General features: G+C 37.8%; 1 protein-coding gene across 1 annotated transcript in view; it reads right to left on the bottom strand.

The window, feature by feature from the left end:
* Window positions 1–19996, bottom strand: part of LOC126473951 (F-box/LRR-repeat protein 14-like) — a 36954-nt gene extending 16958 nt beyond the window's left edge. The window contains exons 1-3 of the mRNA XM_050101313.1: window positions 19848–19996; window positions 19654–19720; window positions 17701–19249 (exon numbers count right to left, since the gene is read on the bottom strand). Coding sequence (XP_049957270.1) covers window positions 17701–19249; window positions 19654–19698 — 1594 coding nt within the window. The 5' untranslated portion in view covers window positions 19699–19720; window positions 19848–19996. The remainder of the gene's footprint in view (window positions 1–17700; window positions 19250–19653; window positions 19721–19847) is intronic.
* Window positions 19997–20471: the final 475 nt, after the last annotated feature.

Here is a 20471-nt window from a genome sequence, read left to right as displayed (position 1 = left end):
AGATGTTCTATCTACACCTGAAGATATGTGAGAGAGAATTGTCAGAGCACGTGCTTCGATAAGTGCCAGTATGATAAGGAATATCAGTCAACCCAGGATAAGAATATTGCAGGACTGCATTGATACCAACGGTCATCACTTCGAACACCTTCTGTAAATGGATGTTCATGCCACCTTTGTGACCTTCATTGACCTTCAAAGACCTTACTGTTACACATCATTGGATGCATCTTGATAACTACTATCAGAAGTAAGCACTAAACTATAGCATCCCATTAAAAAAAACAAAGTTGGCCTTCATACCTCTGAAGTGACCCCACCTAGCGACAAAAATCCAACGTCATATTATGGCCCCCATTGTCCCATGTAACTTTTGTCCCACAAACTTTTCAGCTCCTATCATTCTTTTGGAGTTATTCTTGGTGGCAATAGCTAGTGACTTACCCTGCACATCAAATGCAATTTAACCCATTAGTGCCGTGCATTGCCATATGGCAACATTTGTAACAGTTTTTTAAAATTGTTGATTCCATGACATCAATGAAGCGAGAGTGTTAGCAGCACTGGATTCCGTTCCGCAAGACTGTAAAGATCACTACAATGCAACAGTTTTAACAATACATTTAAATTCTGCGACGTAAGCAGTATTGGAAGTCGTCATTTGCTGAACGACGAAGAAAAATGGAGTATAAGTTTGAGTAAGTATGTTTTGCACAGTAACTTACAATATATAATTTGGTTTTTTAGTGTGGTTGTGCTTTAAATACTCAAATATATATTCTTTGGAGGTTACTGCTTGCTGTGAAATAAATTACGTTCATTTAGGCCGTTTGAACGTCGGTGTTGCCATATGGCAACGCTAGGCGCTTGTACTCAGTAAAAGGACGAATTTTGTCTTTTTTGTTTTAGAAGAGTTTTCTCGCTTGCTGAGGCGCTGGAGATTATTTATAATGACGATATTGAAGGTGGTGATGTGTCCAGATCCGAATACAGAAGAACGATGGATTATTGTATGTGCTGTGGCTGGACAATTCATTTGTCACAATGATCTCTTCTTCATGTGGTGTACCAGAAGTTGGCCAAGTCAAGAGATTCTCGGAACTAAAAAAGCGAAATATAATGATTCCCAGACCAAAACTGGTAGCCAAATATAATACATAATGGGAGGTACTGATCAGATGGATCAGAATCTAGCATGCTATTGCATTGCAATAAGAAGCAAGAAATGGCCCTGGTGTCTCTTTACATGGATGTTAGATGTCGCCATACAAAACAGTTGGATTTTGTATAATAAAGCAAGGAACCAAACTATTTCTCAGCTTGATTTCAAGAGAGAAGTAGCAACAGTGTACTTGCAAAGACACCAAGCTTTACCAAAAGGAGCCAGGAGACCTGCATCAAGGGCATGTTCTGACAGTCACTTATCAGATTCAATTAGGTTTGATAAGACTGACCACCTCGTCCAGCACACAGAAGGAAAGAAGAAGAAGAAAAGGTGTGCACACAAGAACTGTAAATCTATTGTGAGAACAATGTGTTCAAAGTGTAATGTGGGATTGTGTATTGACTGTTATATACCATTTCATGTAAAATAATGCTGAGTTCAAGGTTTGACTTTTGATTATTAATTGTACTGTGTTATAAAGTATCAATTGTACGATGAAGACTGAATAATAAATCAGCACAAAACTTGTATATGTAATAAGAAATTTCAATAACCTACTTATTTTACTTGAAGTTGTAATCCATATAAATTTAGGTAGTGAAAGCGCTTAGCGTTGCCATATGGCAACATCAAATATCTCGCTAATGGCGGTAGTGACTTTCGTCGAAACAAATCTGTTGTGTAATTTATGCCTTTTACAGACATAATAATGCAATTTTTTTTTTTAAATCACGAAAAAATTAATTCCGGCGCTAATGGGTTAAAACAGAAAGCATAAAATTCTACACCTTGTTCTCTTCCTATTAATTTACAATTCCATACTTAATATCCTGCCTCCCCAATGATAAAGACATGGGCTCAGAGACTGCCAGCAATATTATTTGTACAGCTCATAGCCTTCGGCAGCCACAAACCTACGGGTTGCAGAAAACACATCACATAGGTATGACCATTATTCCTAAAATAAATATCCGGCACAGCAGGCAGAGCAAGCAGTTTTAATTAATTGCTGAAAGCTTAGTTACACTGACTCTTGAATACAGCTATTACCTTGCTTTCTGGACCTGGAGCTTGAGTGTTGAACTCTGTTGTGTTGAACTCTGTTGGAGTTTATATTTTTGTTTACTGATAAGACAAATCTCATTCGTTGGTTCTGATTCGCACTCTTGTTAATAGTAGTTGTATGATTTGCTTCTGACATTTCTGACTATTGACTTAGCACCAATCTTGTTTCCAAATGCTTTGGCATGTTGCAATAACTTGCTCAATTTAGTGTCAGGCTATGATATTTAAGTGATGATGGGCAATAATGATTACCAAAATACAGAGGATAACTAAAATGACTAGAAAGATTATATACAGTAAAGTAGGTTAAAAAAAATCAGTAGTGTCTGGTCTCAGTGAGGAACTTCAAACTTTCAGCGCAGGGCATGAGCATGCAGAGGAACTATGGCTCACATATAAAAGAATAGTTGACCAAGCAATGGTTAGATATGAACCCAGTAGAACAGTTCATAATAGAATGGACCCTCTGCGGTATAAAGTCACTGTAATAAAACCAGGACTGCTGCGTAACAGATTAAAACAAAGCATAGTACTACAGATAGGGAGATGATGAATAAAATGCATTTGGTTGTCAAGAGAGCAATGCACGGAGCATTCAATGACCACCACAGCATAATATTGTCAAATGATATTTCAGAAAACCCCAAGAAATTCTGGTTATATGTAAAGGTTGTTAGTGGCACAAATGTAAGTGTCCAGTCCCTAGCAAATGAAACAGCAATTGAAACTGGAGGTAGCAAAGCAAAAGCTGAAATGCTTCCAATTTAATCCTCTTACCACTGAGAAGATGAGTGGAATACACATTTGTCTCAATGGTGTTGAGAAATACCTGAAATCGTTAAAACCGGAGAAAGCTCCAGGGCCTGATGGAATCACTATGTGGTTTATTTAGCCCCTCTTCTAATTACAATGTATCTTAGATCCCTCGAACAAAAAGCCGTGCCCCCTAGTTGGAAGAAAGCACAAATCACGCGCGTCTACAAGAAGGATAACAGAAGTGATACACAAGACTACTGTCAAATATCCCTGACATTAATTTGTTGTAGAATCTTAAAAAAATGTCCTTAGTTCAAACATAATGAGGTGTCTTGAACAAAATGATCTCCTCCATACCAATCAGCATGGATTCCGAAAACAATGATCATGTGAAACCCAATTTGTACTTTCCTCACATGACATACTGAAAGCTTTGGATCTAGGCAATCAGGTAGATGCAGTATTTCTTGCTTTCCAAATAGCATATGACTCAGTGCTACGCCTAAGCTTATTCTCGAAAGTTCAGTGATATGGTGTATCAAGTGAAATTTCTGACTGGGTTGAGGACTTTTTGGTTGGGAGGACACAGCAAGTTATCTTGGATTTTGAGTCATTGTCAGATGTGGTAGTAACTTTAGGTGTGCCCCAGGGAAGCTTTTTCAGACACCTGCTGTTCATGTAGTACTTTAACAACCTTGGAGACAGTATTAATAGTTACAGGTGATGCAGTTACCTGCAGTGAAATACTGTCTGCATAAATATTCAGTCAAATCTCAATAAGATTTCAAAGTGATGCAAAGACTGGCAACTTGCTCTAAATGTTCAGAAATATAAAATTGTGTACTTAAAAAAACATAAAAAATCTAGTATCCTATGACTATAATATCAATGAGTCACAGACGGAGCTAGCCAACTCATTCAAATGTTTGGGTGTAACATTTTATAGATGGATGAAATGGAATTATGTTATTGGCTCAGCTGTGGATAAAGGTGTTGGTAGACTTCAGTTTATTGGTAGAACATTGGGGAAGTGCAATGAGTCTGTGAAAGAGACTGCTTACAAATCACTCGAGAATATTGCTCAAGTATATGAGAACCATACCAAATAGGACTAACAGAGGATATTGAACATACACAGAGAACGGCAGCGCAAATGGTCACACGTTTGTTTCACTCATGGGCAACTGTTACAGTGATGCTGAAGAAACAGAACTGGCAGACTCTTGAAGACAAGGCATCAAAGTTTCAAGAACAACAAAGTTTCAAGAAACAGCTTCGAATGATGACTCTAGGAATATACTACAATCTCCTACATATAGCTCACATAGTGGTCATGCAAACAAGATCTGAATAATTACAACATGCACAGAGGCATTCAAACAATCATTCTTTGTGTACTCCATATGTGATGGAATGGGGGAAAAAAAAGAACATGAATAACTGACACAATGAGGTGTACCTTCTGCCATGCACTTCAGTGATTTGCAGAGTATGGATGTAGATGTAGGTGAAATCAAAGCCTTAAGGGTTATTAGTGCATTGTTAATGGAAAGTTTGTTTAATTGTGACATCCACAGCTCATGCTGTAACAGTAACAGCACCATCAAAAGTAAACTCAGATACAGAACTTTTCAGATATAACAGAAATTGCAGAGCAACTTGTTGAAAGTGTAACAAAGCGGGGCAATATTTTGGTCAACACTATTGGCACTACACAGGCAGTGTCAATTCCTACATTTCTGGTGTTTGACGATTTGAAGAAAACTTTTAATTAATCCAATGGTTTCCACTGTTTTTGAAGGCTAGTACAATTTCTGATACTCAAGTTAAGCCTGCTTTGTTATTGTCTTCAGTAGTCCCATTTACGAGCTGGTCCGCAAATTATGACCACTCACAGATCCTCACTGCTTGCAGTTCAAAGTCTTGTGTGGCTTTTGTCCAAATGCATTCAGTGGCTGCTACACTGAGCTTCCATCAGTGTCAGAAAAAACCAGACTAGTTATATATCTCCCGGTCGTATAACCTGTAGTTTATTAGCCTGCAGTGCAATTTTTTGTTGTCAAAGTGCGACACTGTCCAACGCAAGATCTTTTTAAAAAAATGCACAACATCCAAATGATGATTATTTCAGCACCAAGTCATGTACTCGGTAAACTTTTATTGCACGGTGTGGTTGAGTGTCTAGCTCCTGACCAATAAATTCAAGCTATCTATCTTAGGGAGTTGGATACTGATTTAAATGAGGGTCTTGAAATAGCTCAGTCATCACAAAGTGTCAGCTGCATAATGTGCATCCTACATTGACTTAAACATGGCAAAAGTATATTCCAGACAGCATTATTTTCTAAATTCAACTTGTGGTAAAATAATGTCATCATCTACACAGATTCCACAGCACCATCACATGAATGTGCAAGCAAGCTGATTATGAGTTAGTCAGAAATTCCTCCTCATCAGTGCTAGGAAAAATGTAATGTGGTATAAATACAAACTATAGTAGTAGTTATCATAGTTATAGTTCACAAAGTGTAGTAAAAACAAGGAAATGTGCACTGAGTGTTTCTGTAGTCACAGACAACACAAACCTACATATCTTTCTTGTAACAAATGTGGCCATGTGACCACCACTTGTCAAAGGCACTATCGTATACCATCAGGCACGTACCATCAGCCTATAGCAAAATTTCACTGAAACTGATGATCCCATTAGTCAGCAACACTGAGGGTATGGACTTTACCTAATTAACAATGAAACACACAGGTAAGCCATTACCACCTATTGAGGCAATTAAACAACATATGCTCAAACACAGTAACCATTATATTACTTTAATAGGCAAACTAACAGAAAACCATTACCTACAAACATGTTAGCAGACCAATCAAACTTTTTTGTAGTGTTTGTGCCAGTAGCAAATAGAATTTTTGGTCTGGACGCCTTTACCAGTCTTGGACTTAAATACAAGACTCAGCTAATATATTATCTAATATTATTCTGTTTCGTGATTTGGATGCTTTATATAAGGAATGTTGTGCTTTATTTGAATCTTATAGAAGCCGTGCACAAAACTTTGTGGCACATATATTAGTAAAACCTAACTAGACCCATGCTTTTCGTTATGAAGGAGGAAAAAGTGGAACTCAATAGTTTATGGTGATCCGGTTTTGTGACACCAATCATATCCATCCAATGGATGACACTTATGGTTGTAACTGAAAAGTGGATCAGCACAACTTGGATTTGTGATGATTTTAAATCACCTATTGAAGCTCAACCTATTATAGAGGTTTATCTGATTCCATATCTGGAACAGCTACTGGCAAAGTTATGTTTTATGGCGATCAATATTCTTTTTGGCTTATGCCAAACTAGATGACCTTTTGACATAGAAAATGCTCTTAGATTATTTTTTTAAGACAACTGTGTATCTTACATGGAGGGGGGGGGGGGGGGTTACCTTAATCTGTGAATTACATAGATGAGATTATAGTCAGCAAGGTTATTTGGGAGCACAACTCAATTTATAATAGCTATTTAACAGACTTCAGAGTGAGTGGGACCAAATTAAATTAAGAAGAACTGGTTGGATCAAATGTAAATTAAGAAAGTGTAGTCTTTCTCCAACAAAGCATTGACTATCTTGACCATATATTGGGCAAATATGGTCTGAGGCCCATGTTTAAGTGACTAACAATCTTCCTGCACCCAGAGATTTGAAGAGACTCTAGTCTGATTACTGCAAATTTGTGTCAAATTTTGTGCAGATATCATACCAATCAGCTCTGGAAAAAGTGAGTCAAATTTCTGATGACTGCCTTGCTAGGCAGTATTCTTCAAGCTAAATAGTGTGTTAACCTATCCATCTCTAATCACCAAAGAAGGAAATGTTACTTCTCAAAGTTAAAATAGCGTCGAGTAATTTTACACGTGCCTCGTGGCAGAACAGATATTTTGCCTCCCGAAGGTAGATAAGGACCAAAAATTGTCTCACAATTCTATAGTTTTCACATAATACACTCTTGAATTTACTGACTGTATTTTTAGTAGCAAACAGACCAGCCTCTTACCAAATTTTATCATTAAAAAACCTATTTATAGAAGTTGGTGGACACATCTGGCTTTCATTGATCCCAAAATTTTCAGTTACCTTACCATCTACATTTACATCCACTGATGCCTTCTTTCAAAGCATACTAGTCTGCAAAAAAAATCAGTGTTTATAAATTATACATGAGTGAAATCCACAAATGCTCTCCTACGATTGGGGGGGCGGGAGGGGGGGGGGGTGGCGGGGGGGCACATTTAAGGATTTAAGGATGATGCACATGCAAATAATAGTGTAAAGTTCAACTTCCTTCCCACACTGGTTTCACATATACCTTGACACACTTCATCAAATACACAATGGGACAATTATGTTTGAAACAGCTTGTGCTCACAATAAACAAAAATGAGGAAAGGCAGCTAATCACTTGAAATTTATTCACACATAGCACATCAATACAAGTACAGACTTTACTAACCTTCTAAAAACAGCTCTTTTTTCCTAGTTTATGTACAAATTTTCCCAGAAAACAGCACGCAGACATCCAAATCTTCTCATTTTTGGCAGTGTACTTAAGCTAGAGAAACAATTGTAGTTTCAAAGCTAGTAGAGCTTGTTACATGTGACCACATGACACACATAAATGAACCATGGGAGAGTGATGGCCTTTCTCCATTTTTTGTTATTTTGATCATGAAATATTCATCACTGTGATATAGCTTTGTGTTAAAAAGTCTATTTTGATGACAAAAAAGTACAGAGTGGCACAGCAATGACAGCTGTGACTACGGCATCTTCTTCGCAATATGGGCAATTTCAGTTTTTCCTCCTAGCACTCAATACAACTATAGAATAAGCTTGTTTCAGAGTAGACGTGTTTCTCATAATTTTTATTTTTTGTTGCAACAGAATACTACAAATATTAAAAACCAGTCATTTAGCATACAGAATTAGGTTTCTGAAACACATTTCTACATTTTTTAATGTATTCATTGTCTCACTCCACAGCACTGGTGGGGGTGAAAGTACGCATGGGGCAAGAGTACGCATCAATCTTTCATGTCCCTAAAGCAGAAGTTCACTATTTTACCACCAGGCAGCGCAAACGTTGTCCTTTCCTCATTTCTAATCTGGAACCACATGGTAGTCAGATGCTTACCAGCTGGAGAAGATGTGGTAAGTCACTTGTATGTTTTTGATGTAAAATTTGTTTACTTTTCATTGAAAGTTACATGAACCTAAATCTATTTAAAAATTAGATAAAGGATTAGTGGAACTGGTGGCTATTAGCTTCTAAAATCCACTTTCATTTCCATGACTTTAGTTATATGTGTTGTGTAGATTGCTGAAAAAGAAAGTAGCAGAACGGGGTAAAAGTATGCAGCTGTAATGGGGGTAGAAGTTTGCAGTGCACACTTTCAACCCATCAAGAAACTATCTGCAAACTTTTGCCTCATAATCAGTACTTTGACTTGTGCAGTACCTTCGGGGCATTCTAGCATATTTCGCCCATGTTTATTTACCTCGGATGCCTCGTCATTCACTTAAGAGAATTTAAATTAATTTTTCTTTTCTCTACTTTTTCTTTTGTTGGGAAGTGCTTTTTTTTCCTCCCCCCCCCCCCCCCTTCAAAGACATACCTCTCAAATACACTTCTAATACAACCACATCTTCCATAACAGCATCTTTTTCCATACACTGACCAAGAAAATCAACTCAACAGTCCTTAACAGAGCAGCTCTACCGCCAAACTGTTGGTCTTGTCAAAAATGGGAACTCAATATGGCAAGCATTCAAAGCTATTAAGTTTTCAGAGGCTGCCTTGCAAAAACATCTTACAACTGGCAAAGGTACTAAGCACCATGGCCGATTCACAAAAGCTTTTTCATTGGAGGAAGAACAAGCAATAGTGCAGCATTGCACCTCCCACAATAAACCTTTTTTTTGGGTTTACTCTCAGATCATTACAACATTTACTTTTGGAATTCGGCGGAAAAAAGGAGTGAGGAAGGGAGGGGAGAGGGAGGGAAATCCCAGATGAAAAACGACTTGCTGGTAGAGAATTCACCTATAAGTTTACGAAAAGAAATAAATTGCTCCTTGGAATTGCCTGGAAAACCAGCATGGCATGAATGATGGAGTTTACAAGGCTGAAACAAATATTTTGACAATTTGGGTTGGGTTGTTTGGGGGAAGAGACCAAACAGCGAGGTCATCGGTCTCATCAGATTAGGGAAGGATGGGGAAGGAAGTCAGCCGTGCCCTTTTAAAGGAACCATCCCAGTATTTGCCTTGAGCGGTTTAGGTAAATCACGGAAAGTCTAACTCACGATGACTGGACGCGAGATTGAACCGTTGTTCTACCGAATGCGAGTCCAGTGTGCAAACCACTGCACCACCTCGCTCGGTGGTCAATTTGGAAGCAGCCTTCAAGAAATTTGGGTCTCCTCCCGACCATATTTACAACATTAACAAGACAGGCATTTGAACTGTCCTAATAAGTTCCCTAAACATTTCATTCCAACAGGGAAGAGAGAAGTAGGGAAATCATGACTGCAAAACAGGGGCAAACAGTCACCGTTGTCTAATCCACGAGTGCTGTGGGACACCATACCCATCCTTCCTTTTTGCATGGAAGCAAAGTAATCCCTCACTGATAAATGGGGTCCAACGGGATGTGATATGGCTGTACCTGATAAAGGCTACGTGACCACAATAACATCTATTACATGGTTTAATCATTTCAAAAGTTTACAAATCCCACAGTCGTCAAACCCATTTTATTAATCTTGGATAACCTTATCACCCACACAAGCCCGGAGGTCATTTTGTTTGTCCAAGATAGTAACATACACATGCTCAGTTTGCCACCCCATAGCAGCCATAAGACGCAGCCACATGACTGCAACTTTTTCCAGCCTTACAAGGCATCTTACGACAGGGCCGTAGATTCGTGGAATGTATGTCATCCCACACAAGTCTTGAGCTTGTATAACATAGCTGAACCAGTGACAGGTCCACGGAAAAACTAGAACTTCATTTCGTCTTTACCTACTGAAAGAGCATTGTTGCTTCAGTCATGGTTAGGAGGGAGTTTTTTTACAAGCGTCTCTCACAAACACCAAGATTTCGGGAAACAGACAAAGAAGGTTATGTCAAAAATAAAGACATTTCTAAAAAGCTACCAAGACCAATTTATAAACGCCCTGGAAGGTCTGCGAATACAGTTACTTTTGCTGACGATCTGTCCAGCTTACCAATTTACTGAATTGTCATTCAAATGCAGGTAAGGATAGGCAACCTCTGATCTTTACACTTTTCCCTTTTCTATTCATCAGGTTAAAGAATCTTACTTTCAAAATGGCTCATTTCTGTTACTTTCCACTGTTCAACAAGAGAAATGTGTATTTTGTTTCATTTCCATTTTAGTTATGTCTCTATTCAAAGTTAGGTGCAATAAACCTTCCTAGTAAACTAATTTCAGTGACTTGTGAAATTATAATGCATAACAGGCTGTTCCTAATTACAATATAATTGCATTTATGTGATTTTTTTTTTAAATAGAGTTCTTAATTTATTTTTCCATGTCTTTGTTTGCAAACTTTTTTATTTTCTGTAGCTGGGGATAAAAATTGTACTGTGCAGTCTTGCTCAAGACCTGCGTACTTTTACCCCACAGTGTAGGTTAACAGTATGCAAAATTACTTTTTACGAAACCTTTTATTACCCTTCTAATAATTATTGGATGGCACTGAAATTTTTACTCAATGTCACCAAGATGTCAAACTAGGCGTGTGTGCATCATTAATAAAACATTGTTGCAGGTTCCTTTTAAATATTTAGTAGTAAAAACAAAATTGCATACTTTTACATTCACCTACCCGATTCATTCATATTCTCATTTATAATACGGCTGAGACATTATGAATGAGTGAATGAAACAGTATCTCAGAACTTCACTGTTGGGGCACTGACTCTGCAGTGTAAGCATTAGCTAAACATATACTAGTTGTTCTTTTCACTGTGAATAACCTCTCCCCTCCCTCTTTCCTCCCTTAATTCTTCCTGTCACTTCACATACTTAATCATTCTCTCTTATATCTTGCTGTCTTTTCTTCCCTCAGCTGATTCTTCTCAGTGGTTTCTCTTCCTTCTCTTCTTCTTTTGGTTACTTTCAATGCATGTATTTCAATTCAATGATTTCCTCCTCTCTTACTTACTAAATGCACTTATAATGTTGCTAGCATTTCAATATTTATTATTTGTGCCTACACTTGGCCTTTGATAAATTTCTCATACTTTTCTGGAACATAATCATGTGCACGTCTTTTCTGAATTTGTGTTTGTGAATTTTCGCTGTGTACTGTGCAGTCTTGCTGTGTGCTGTTACCTGGCAAGCAGGAAGTTTTCCACTCTGTATTTGATTTACCACAATGTATTCTACTTAACTGGTAACCAAAAGCCATCTACATTGGAAAAATTATCTACATTAAAGCAGCACTTAACAATGTGGGAATAAGTGATTGCTATGGACACAGAAGCAAAAATTAAGGTGACTCATAACATTCTGGACTATGCTGCACAATTCTTTAAGGGTGAAAAAGTCCTGCCCCCCCCCCCCCCCCTCAATTTGAATCAACTGTGTCAAATATGAAACAATTTTCCTTTATAAAGCCTGTGTCAATTCTTGAGCTGTCATGATATTTTAGTGAAGTAATAATAAATATTTATATATTGTAGCTCTAATGTTGATATACTGAAAGTAAACACAAAATTTCAGCAATAAAATTAAAGCCAGAATGCACTGAAGATGGTCACACATGCAATAAAATTCCCTGCTGTGGTGTCTTAATATTACTGTAAGCTATTGTCAGCTATTGTACAAGGTTGTGATTGCCACACTCAGCTCAGTTTTGTTAACTGTGCAATCTTTTTAACAAATAAATATGGACACTCTTCTTATGAAAAGGATATGTGCAGCTGCATCACACACATTTCCAAAGCAGATACTGTAGGTTCACTGTAGCACACTAAACAAAGAAGTTAGTTTCTAGGTACCAATGTAGAGAAGCAACTGCTTGATTTTATTTAGCCTCTTATGTTTCCTTGAGAATCATGAAAGAAGGTCATACACATGGAAGAGATCTCAAATCAGAGACAGATTTTAAATAGTAAGACATTTCCAGGGCAGATGTGGATTCTGACCACAATTTATAGGTTGTGAACTGCAGGTTAAAAATGAAGAAATAGCAAAAAGATACGAAATTAAGGAAATGGGACCTGGATAAGTTTAAAGAACCAGAGGTTGTTGAAGGTTTCAGATGGAGCATTAGCCAATGATGGACTAGAACATGAGAAAGGAGAACAGAGAAGACAAATTGGTAGCTTTGAGAGATGATAGTGAAGGCAGCAGATGATCAAATGGGTAAAAAGACAAGACCCAGTGGAAATCTTTGGATAACACAAGACACTGAATGTAACTGATGAAAGGAGAAAATATAAAAATGCATTATGGGATACAAACATCCAAAAAATGAGATTGACAGGAACTGCAAAATGGCTAAACAGGAATGGCTACACAGAACAAATGTGATTTGGAAGCTATATCACTAAGGTTAAGATAGATACCGCCTAAAGTAAAATTAAAGAGGCCTTTGGAGAAAAAAAACGCGGCTGTATGAATATCAAGAGCTCAGATGGAAAATCAGGGCTTAGCAAAGAAGTGAAAGCTGGAAAGAGTGTAAAGGACCTATAAAAGGGAGATGTACTCTCCAGAGCAGTATTATAGAAATGGAACAGGGTGCAGATGAAGATGAGATGGCAGATATGATGCTGTGAGAAGAATTTGACAAAGCACTGAAAGGCTTTAGTTGAAACAAGACCCCAGGAGTACACAACATTCTGTCAGGACTACAGATAGCCTTGGGACAACCAGACATGACAACATTTCCATCTGGTGTGCAAGATGTATAAGACAGGCAAAATATCCTCAGCCTTCAAGAAGAATATAATTCCAAATATAAAGAAAGCAGGTACTGACAGGTGTGAATGTTTTGAATAATGAGCAAGTCATGGTTGCAAGAAACTAACACAATTTCCATACAGAAGAACTGAAAAACTGATAGAAGCCGACCTTGGAGAAGATCCATTTGGATTCTGGAAAAATGTAGAAACAAGCGAGGCACTACTGACCCTACGACTTATCTCACAAGACAGACTAAGGAATGACAAACCCACGTTTATAGCATTTATAGACTTACAGAAAGCTTTTGACAGTGTTCACTTTTTGAATTTCTGAAAATTGAAGGGGTAAAATACCGGTAGCGAAAGGCTATTTACAACTTGACACAGAAACCAGACGTCAGTTATAGGAATTGAAGGGCACGCAAGGGATACAGTGGTTGAGAAAGGAGTGAAACAGGGTTGTAGGCTATCCCCAGTGTTATTCAGTCTCTACATTGAGCAAGCCATAAAGGAAACCAAAGAAAAATTTTGAGTAGGCATTAAAATTCTGGGAAAAGAAATAAAAACATTGAGGTTTGCTGATGACACTGTAATTCTGTTAGAGACAGCAATGGACCTGGAAGAGGATGTAAGATGAACATCAACAGACAGAAAATGAGGACAATGGAATGTAGTCTAACTAAATAATGTGAGGCTGAGGGAATTAGATTAGGAAACAAGACACTAAAAGCAGTTGAATTTCGCTATTTGGGTAATAAAATAACTCATGATGGTCAAAGTAGAAAGTATCAAAAAAGTAGAAGGGCAATGACAAGCGAAGTGTTTCTGAAGAAGACGTATTTTATTACCATCAAATATAAATTATGTGTTAAGAAGTCTTTTCTGAACTTATTGTATGGACTGTAGCCACGCATGGAAGCAAGACATGGACAAAAACAGTTTAGACAAAAAGAGGATAGTAGCTCCTGAGGTGTGGTGCTACAGAAGAATGATAAAGACTAGATGGGTAGATCACGTAACTAATGAGGAGGTACTGAATAGAACTGGGGAGGAGAAAAAATATATGGCACAATTTGACAAGAAGAAGGTATTGGTTGATAGGTAACATTCTGAGCCAGCAAGGGATCGCCATTTTAGTACTGGAGGAAAGGGGGGGGGGGGGGGGAGGAATCATAGAGGGAGACAAGAGATGAATATAGTGAGCAGATTCAGAAGTATGTCAGTTGCAGTAGTTATTTGGAGATGATGAAGCTTTCACAGGATTGAGTAGCATGGAGAACTGCATCAAATTAGTCTCCTGACTGGAAACCACAACAACCACCACCACCACCACCACAATCACATATTTTTGTTTGAACTGTAACCATCCAATTTACTTGTATGTGGCACATACGATACAGCATCAATAGAGTGCATCTTAACTTATAACATGTAGCAGTCTTCTTAAGGACCACATCAAAACTTAATGAATGGAAGGAAATAGGTCTGTTACATCTTGACCTATATGATTGTTATTTATGACATAAGCAGATTATCTTTATGCGAGGCAAATGATTGGACAGCAAAGGATTTTCTGTAATAATAGTCATTCCTTGCTACAAGCAGTTTTCATTGTCTGTTCTTATAATAATATTCGGAGTATCTTAAACAATTGTTTCTTTTGTTACAAAATTTACATTGCAACCCCAACATCATAAAGGGCATGTCAAATAATTAATTACAGTTTTGGAGAAATAAAACTCTTTAAATACTTTCTTAAAACCAAAATTTACTTTTACAAGAAAGGGGTCAACCGAAGCGTCCGATCCCACCTGTCGGCTTTGACCCGTGATGTAAGGCTGTTGTGGTGTGTGATGTCACGACGGCGCAGAATTTAGTTTGTGAGAGTGGTGTGTTTGTAGGTGTCGTTTTGATGAGATTGGTGGTGCTCTCTGGTGGTGTGTTAGGTGGTGCTTTTGGTTTAGTTTGCGAGTGTGGCGTCGTGTGTGAATTTTGGTAAATTGCTTTTTTTATGTCTTTGGTAGGTTTGGATATGACTGACAGGGTCAACAGTTTTCGGTTGTCGGCTATAATGTGGGACAGTGCGTTGTCTCTAATAAAATTCTTCAACTATTCAGATTTTTGGATGAAGTCGTGAAGTGTTCAGTATGTCGTGAAGAAATGAGGATTATTTCCGGCGTCTTGGACCAGAGACGGCTGTATGTGGAGATATCTTAAGGATAACAGGTCAAGGGAAGTGTTCGATCCCAATTTATGAGATCGGGAGCTGCTGTTGAGCTATGTAGGTCAAGGGAAGTGTCCGATTCCAGATGATATTGTGTTTAGTGGTATTTGGGGAGTTTTGTGCTGTCGGTTTTTTTCATCGTCTTGCGTGGTTTTGTATGGGGGTGGGTTTCTAAATTTGTTTAGGCTTTTTGTGGAACGTGTGTGTGTTTGTTTTTCGATGTATTTTCGTCCTCATAATGTGTACGTAACAACTTTGTATACGCCATATTGGAATCATGGTTTATGGTCGTTTCCACCATATTTGTGACGTCATGTATCAAAGCAGACGGGTGGGATCTGACGCTTCTGTATTTCCCAAGAAAGAGCATTTGCCATAGTTACCAGCAGTGTTCAGACATTTTTCATATCTGGAAGCCAACTTTTCAATGCCCTCATAGAAAGATGCTGCCAGTGAAGGCAACCATTGCCGAACAGTTTCTTTGCATTGTCATGTGTCAAAATGCCTTCCTATAAAATCATACGTCAAGAACAAGTGGTAGCCAGAAGGTGCAGAGTCAGGGCTGATAACAAGTGATCAAACTACTCCCAACCGAATTGCTGAAAATGGTTTTGTGTGACGCCCGCTGAATGGGTACTTGTTTTGTCATGAAGCAACAAGATGCCTTAACCGAGCATTCCACTCAATTTGTTTTGAATTGTGCACCGAAGTTTTCTCAATGTTTCACAGTATCACACAACAGTGAGAGATTTAGGCCTACTGCTGGGAAGGAACTCAACAAGCAGAAAAAACACAAGAAACAGTGTTCTTCATTGGTGACATCTTTCTATGAAGAGCTTATAAAAAATTGGTTTCTCATTACGACAAATGTCTGAACAATGGTAGCAACTTTGTAGAAAACAGTTCGTGAAATGCTCTCGTAAAAATAAATTTTGGCTTGAAGAAAACAATTTTATGAGTTTTTTTTCAGAAAAGTACTTCCTTTCTGGACATACCTCACACCTAGTTACTATTAATATTCATCTTCTTTACATCAACATAATGTTTCCTGGTGTGAAAAATGCCAAGTTGCTCTGTGGTTCGGAATCCACGATGAATTGTGAGTTTCCTGTAAATGACAGGGTAAGTCAATTCAAAAGTCAGAGGAAGGAATAGGCATACCACCTCTAACAGGTCCTTGCCCAGCAAAGCGATGTGGTGTCCAAAACAATCTTAGAGTTGATGACTGCTTTACTCAGCCTTAGATTATTACACCCATGTAAACTTTATCATAGCAGATGGTACCAATTCATGGTTCCCACCAATCTGGTATTGACTGTATAGCGTGTAAAACAGATCATGCTGTACTTATTTTGTATGAGACACCATTGGATATCTTATAATTGTAATTAACTACTGCATAAACAATAAATTTTGACTGCTTTTGAATGACTTATGGAGCAGTAAAATTTAAAAAGGTTTAGTAATAATGTAACATTATCCCCCTTTAGTATTCTAGTGCTGAAGTACACATAAGGATAAAAAATATTCAAGGAACCTACCTTTCATAATTTCTCTTCATCATAATGGCTAAAGTTTCACAAACAGTAATAAATAAATAAATTTGGAGAATTTATTACAGTCAAGTCTTGAAAACCAGCATTCATGATGCCAAGTTTGGTGTTGAGCGGCAGTTCCATATAGAAGTGGAAAAACAGTAACCATTGCGGGCAACTTTGTTTTAAGTTATTTTTGTTTACTTTCATGACAAATAAAGGCACGGATAACAGCACACAAAAAGTTTCCAAATTATATAATACAGCATCACCAAATATTTTTCATGTGTAAGGAACACATGAGGCTGGATATAGCAAGGAATACTTAACACAATTAAGGCAGCAGATATGAAATCCATCCATACTACCACCAACGATGGACAAGATAACAATTGAAACTACCTGAAGAAAGCTAAGGTTGAAAATGAGGCATTCAGACTACAAAGAGCTCCTGACAAGGCCTCCTAAATATGCTTTGACCAGAGTCCCCAAGAAGAGACCAGGAGAAAGACTTTTTGTTAGCAGCAATAAGCAGCTCTTAAAGGACAGCTCCCATACCAATAAATAATAAACCTATTACATTATTAAAAGTAGTAAGTTTTAAAAAGAAGAAATGCCTACGTGCATCAAATACATGAGCATTACGGACGAACGAGAAAAGTGGCTCACAAACAGTTAATTGGTCATATAAATACCTAATGTTGAAAACTGGAAGACATCTGGTATACAGATAATTGACTAAAGCATGGATAGCTAGACAGATGTGATGACATGGAAATGACTGGATTGGAGGTCACTTCTTAAAATTACAGGGCCTTCAGATAGATTACTCCAGTAAGCTGAAAGGTCCACATTAAAATTACCGATTGATTTTATACAGTTTTACAGATTAACAGTTATTAACATGGTAACAAATGTAACAACATAATCTAAAATAAGACATACCTTTTAAATGGATGAGGGAATGTCCACTAGAATCCGTACTAGTAAGATTTTCTTCACATAGCTGTGATACAATTTTTTTTCTCTTGGCGTCATTAATGATTTCTTGCTCGGCTTTAGTTCTCAGTGATATATTAAATCCTGGATCAACGTTTTCACCATAATGCCCATTTTCACCATTAATCACTTGTTCACTTCCAATTATTTCTTGATACTGCATTGCCTCAGAATTGTCATCAGACATAACAGTTGTGCCATCTTGCTCAGTTGTAAGCCCCATACCAGTAAGTCCAGCATCTGTTATCTTATTGCAAGCAGCAAGTTTCAAAAACTGAAGGCGAACCTGATATTTACAAATCATCTGCAATGACTTGTCAGTAACACCATTAAAACACCACCCCAGGTCAAGATGTGTGAGTCCTGGAAGATGTTCAGCTAATTTACAAACAGTACGTTCATCAACAGCAAGTGCTGTCAAATACAGTCTTCGGAATCGTGGATTTATGCTACAACAGAGTGCAGTTTCAATGCCTTTACCAGTAACTTGCTCACAATGTGACAGATTGAGATTCCTTAATTTCTTAAGTTTATTTAAAGTACTAACACCGGAGTCAGTCAATGATCTACAGTTTCTTAAATTTAAGCTTTCTAAATGAACGAGTTTATCAGAGATTGAATTTACTGCTACATCTCCAACACGCGAACAAGCACTCAGATCTAATTCTAACAGTTGATTCTGATGTTCTGCGAGACTTACAATACCTGCATCAGTTAGCTGATCACACGACTGTAAGTGAAGAGTAGTCAAAGAAAGATGAGGCACAGTTGCCAATTGCATCAGAGCTGCATTATCAATTAGTGTACAACCAAACCGTAGTTTCTGTAACATTTTTGCTTGCTTTGTGACATAAGTCAGAATATTATGAAATGTAAGGACACTCTCTGATGCAACACAGTTGCCAGACTTCATCATAAAATCAGGATAAAATTTCTTATACAGCCCCCTGTTAAAAGATATATAGCAACCCTTCAATGACAAATCTTCCAAATTTGAAGCTACAGCTACAAACCTATTGAACAATGCATCAGACAAGTATCTGTTAAATGCAAGACATAGCCTGCGAAGCTTCTTTAATGTTTTAATGAGCCTACTTATGTCTGTGTCAACTTCTAGCACTCGCCCAGACATTAACAGCTCTCTGCAACCGTTAATGCTTAGGCTTTCGAGCTTAACACATTTCAGTAGTATATCAACAAACATTTTTTCAGAAACATCACAATTATGCAATGCTAGGGATCTCATTTGTGGGCAAAATTTATCCCAAAACCCCTTTAACTTATTTCCAAGTTCAACTTCTTTAAAAACAAAATGCATGAACGATCCACTGCTGCTTTCCAGAACTTCCAGTGGGCGAGTTAAGTCACCATGCAAGACAACAACTTCATTCTTGTGAAGACCGAATTCTTGTGCAGCTTCATACCACAAACGACACACTTGACTAGCACATATTCTGTCAGCAAGTGGCAGGTACTTCATGATATGAATAACGATCTGAAACAAAGTGTGAAAAAATTAAAGCTCGACTTTCTGCAGAAGCAGCTCATAGTCTTAAGATAGAGAATTATACAGTACTAGATAGTATATTAGGATAGTTTTGTTTGAATGCAAACATTAATATTTACAGAGCCAGTACCAAAAACTCAAATGATTAAGCATTTCCTTTGTTCACCGCTCGGCTTTTACGTCACAATTACATACATCGATAGATATAAAGAAAACTAAGTACGTAGGAACCTTGAATTTGTACATTACTTTACTCATTGTTTGTCTAATCAGTTAAGTAATACGTGGTAATAAGATCTTGTAATTTTATAGCGCACTTCAAGGTCAATATCAAGTTCACACAATATAACAAAGACACATGAAATTAAAATGAATATGTCGTTGTTATTTACCTCTATCGGAAGATGAAACTGGACGGATTGGAAACCATTCGTCATTATTGTTGGCCTGAGTCCTTGTCTGTTCAAAATCTCAAAATATATTAGAGAAGAAAATCACAACAAAATCAGTAGCAGCTTCCGCATCACTTCATTACCGCACAAAAATAAACAACTCAACTGCTTATACAGTAAGCAATGTTACTAACCGTTTTCGCCTGCTACCATGCTGTCCGACTTGAACAGCAATCTTACTTTATGTTGACTATCTACCTAACACAATACTCTCCACACTATCAGCGCTTAACTGACAATTACGAGGAAGTCTTAGCGCATCCAGGATTAGTTGATCCGTTGTAATTACTTCTTGCGCCAATAGATGGCTAAATTTAGTTGCATTAATCGGCCATAGATGGCTCTCGTGCGAGAGAACACCCGACTTACCGAAGCCTGCAAGGTATACATCGACGGGTGGCTCCACAGTTCGGTGCGGTCGGCGATAGACTTACTTCGCTTCTGCGCGCGAAGCTTGGGGTGTGCACCTCCCCCTACAATAAAGTCCTCAGTTATATCAGTTGAGCAGACAGTCTGGCTCCGGACAGACTGTAGGTCCTATGTGGTACACACAGTTATTTCGCGTCGCGTTGGCTAGCTTCGGTTTGAGAAAACAGCTGTATGATTTCGATTTGAATAGACAATAACAATGAATACTTTCAAGAGCTAAAATGAAATGGCCTATGAGTAAATGCTATTCAGTAAAAATGATGTTATTCTTTTTCATAAGCGGCGACCAAAACCTGAAGTGCGATATCTTCATATTTCGGAAATGCCCA

This window comes from Schistocerca serialis, chromosome 4 (genome assembly GCF_023864345.2).
Source record: "Schistocerca serialis cubense isolate TAMUIC-IGC-003099 chromosome 4, iqSchSeri2.2, whole genome shotgun sequence".
NCBI classification, from domain to species: Eukaryota; Metazoa; Arthropoda; class Insecta; order Orthoptera; family Acrididae; genus Schistocerca; species Schistocerca serialis.
This window is presented reverse-complemented; position numbering and strand designations above follow the sequence as displayed.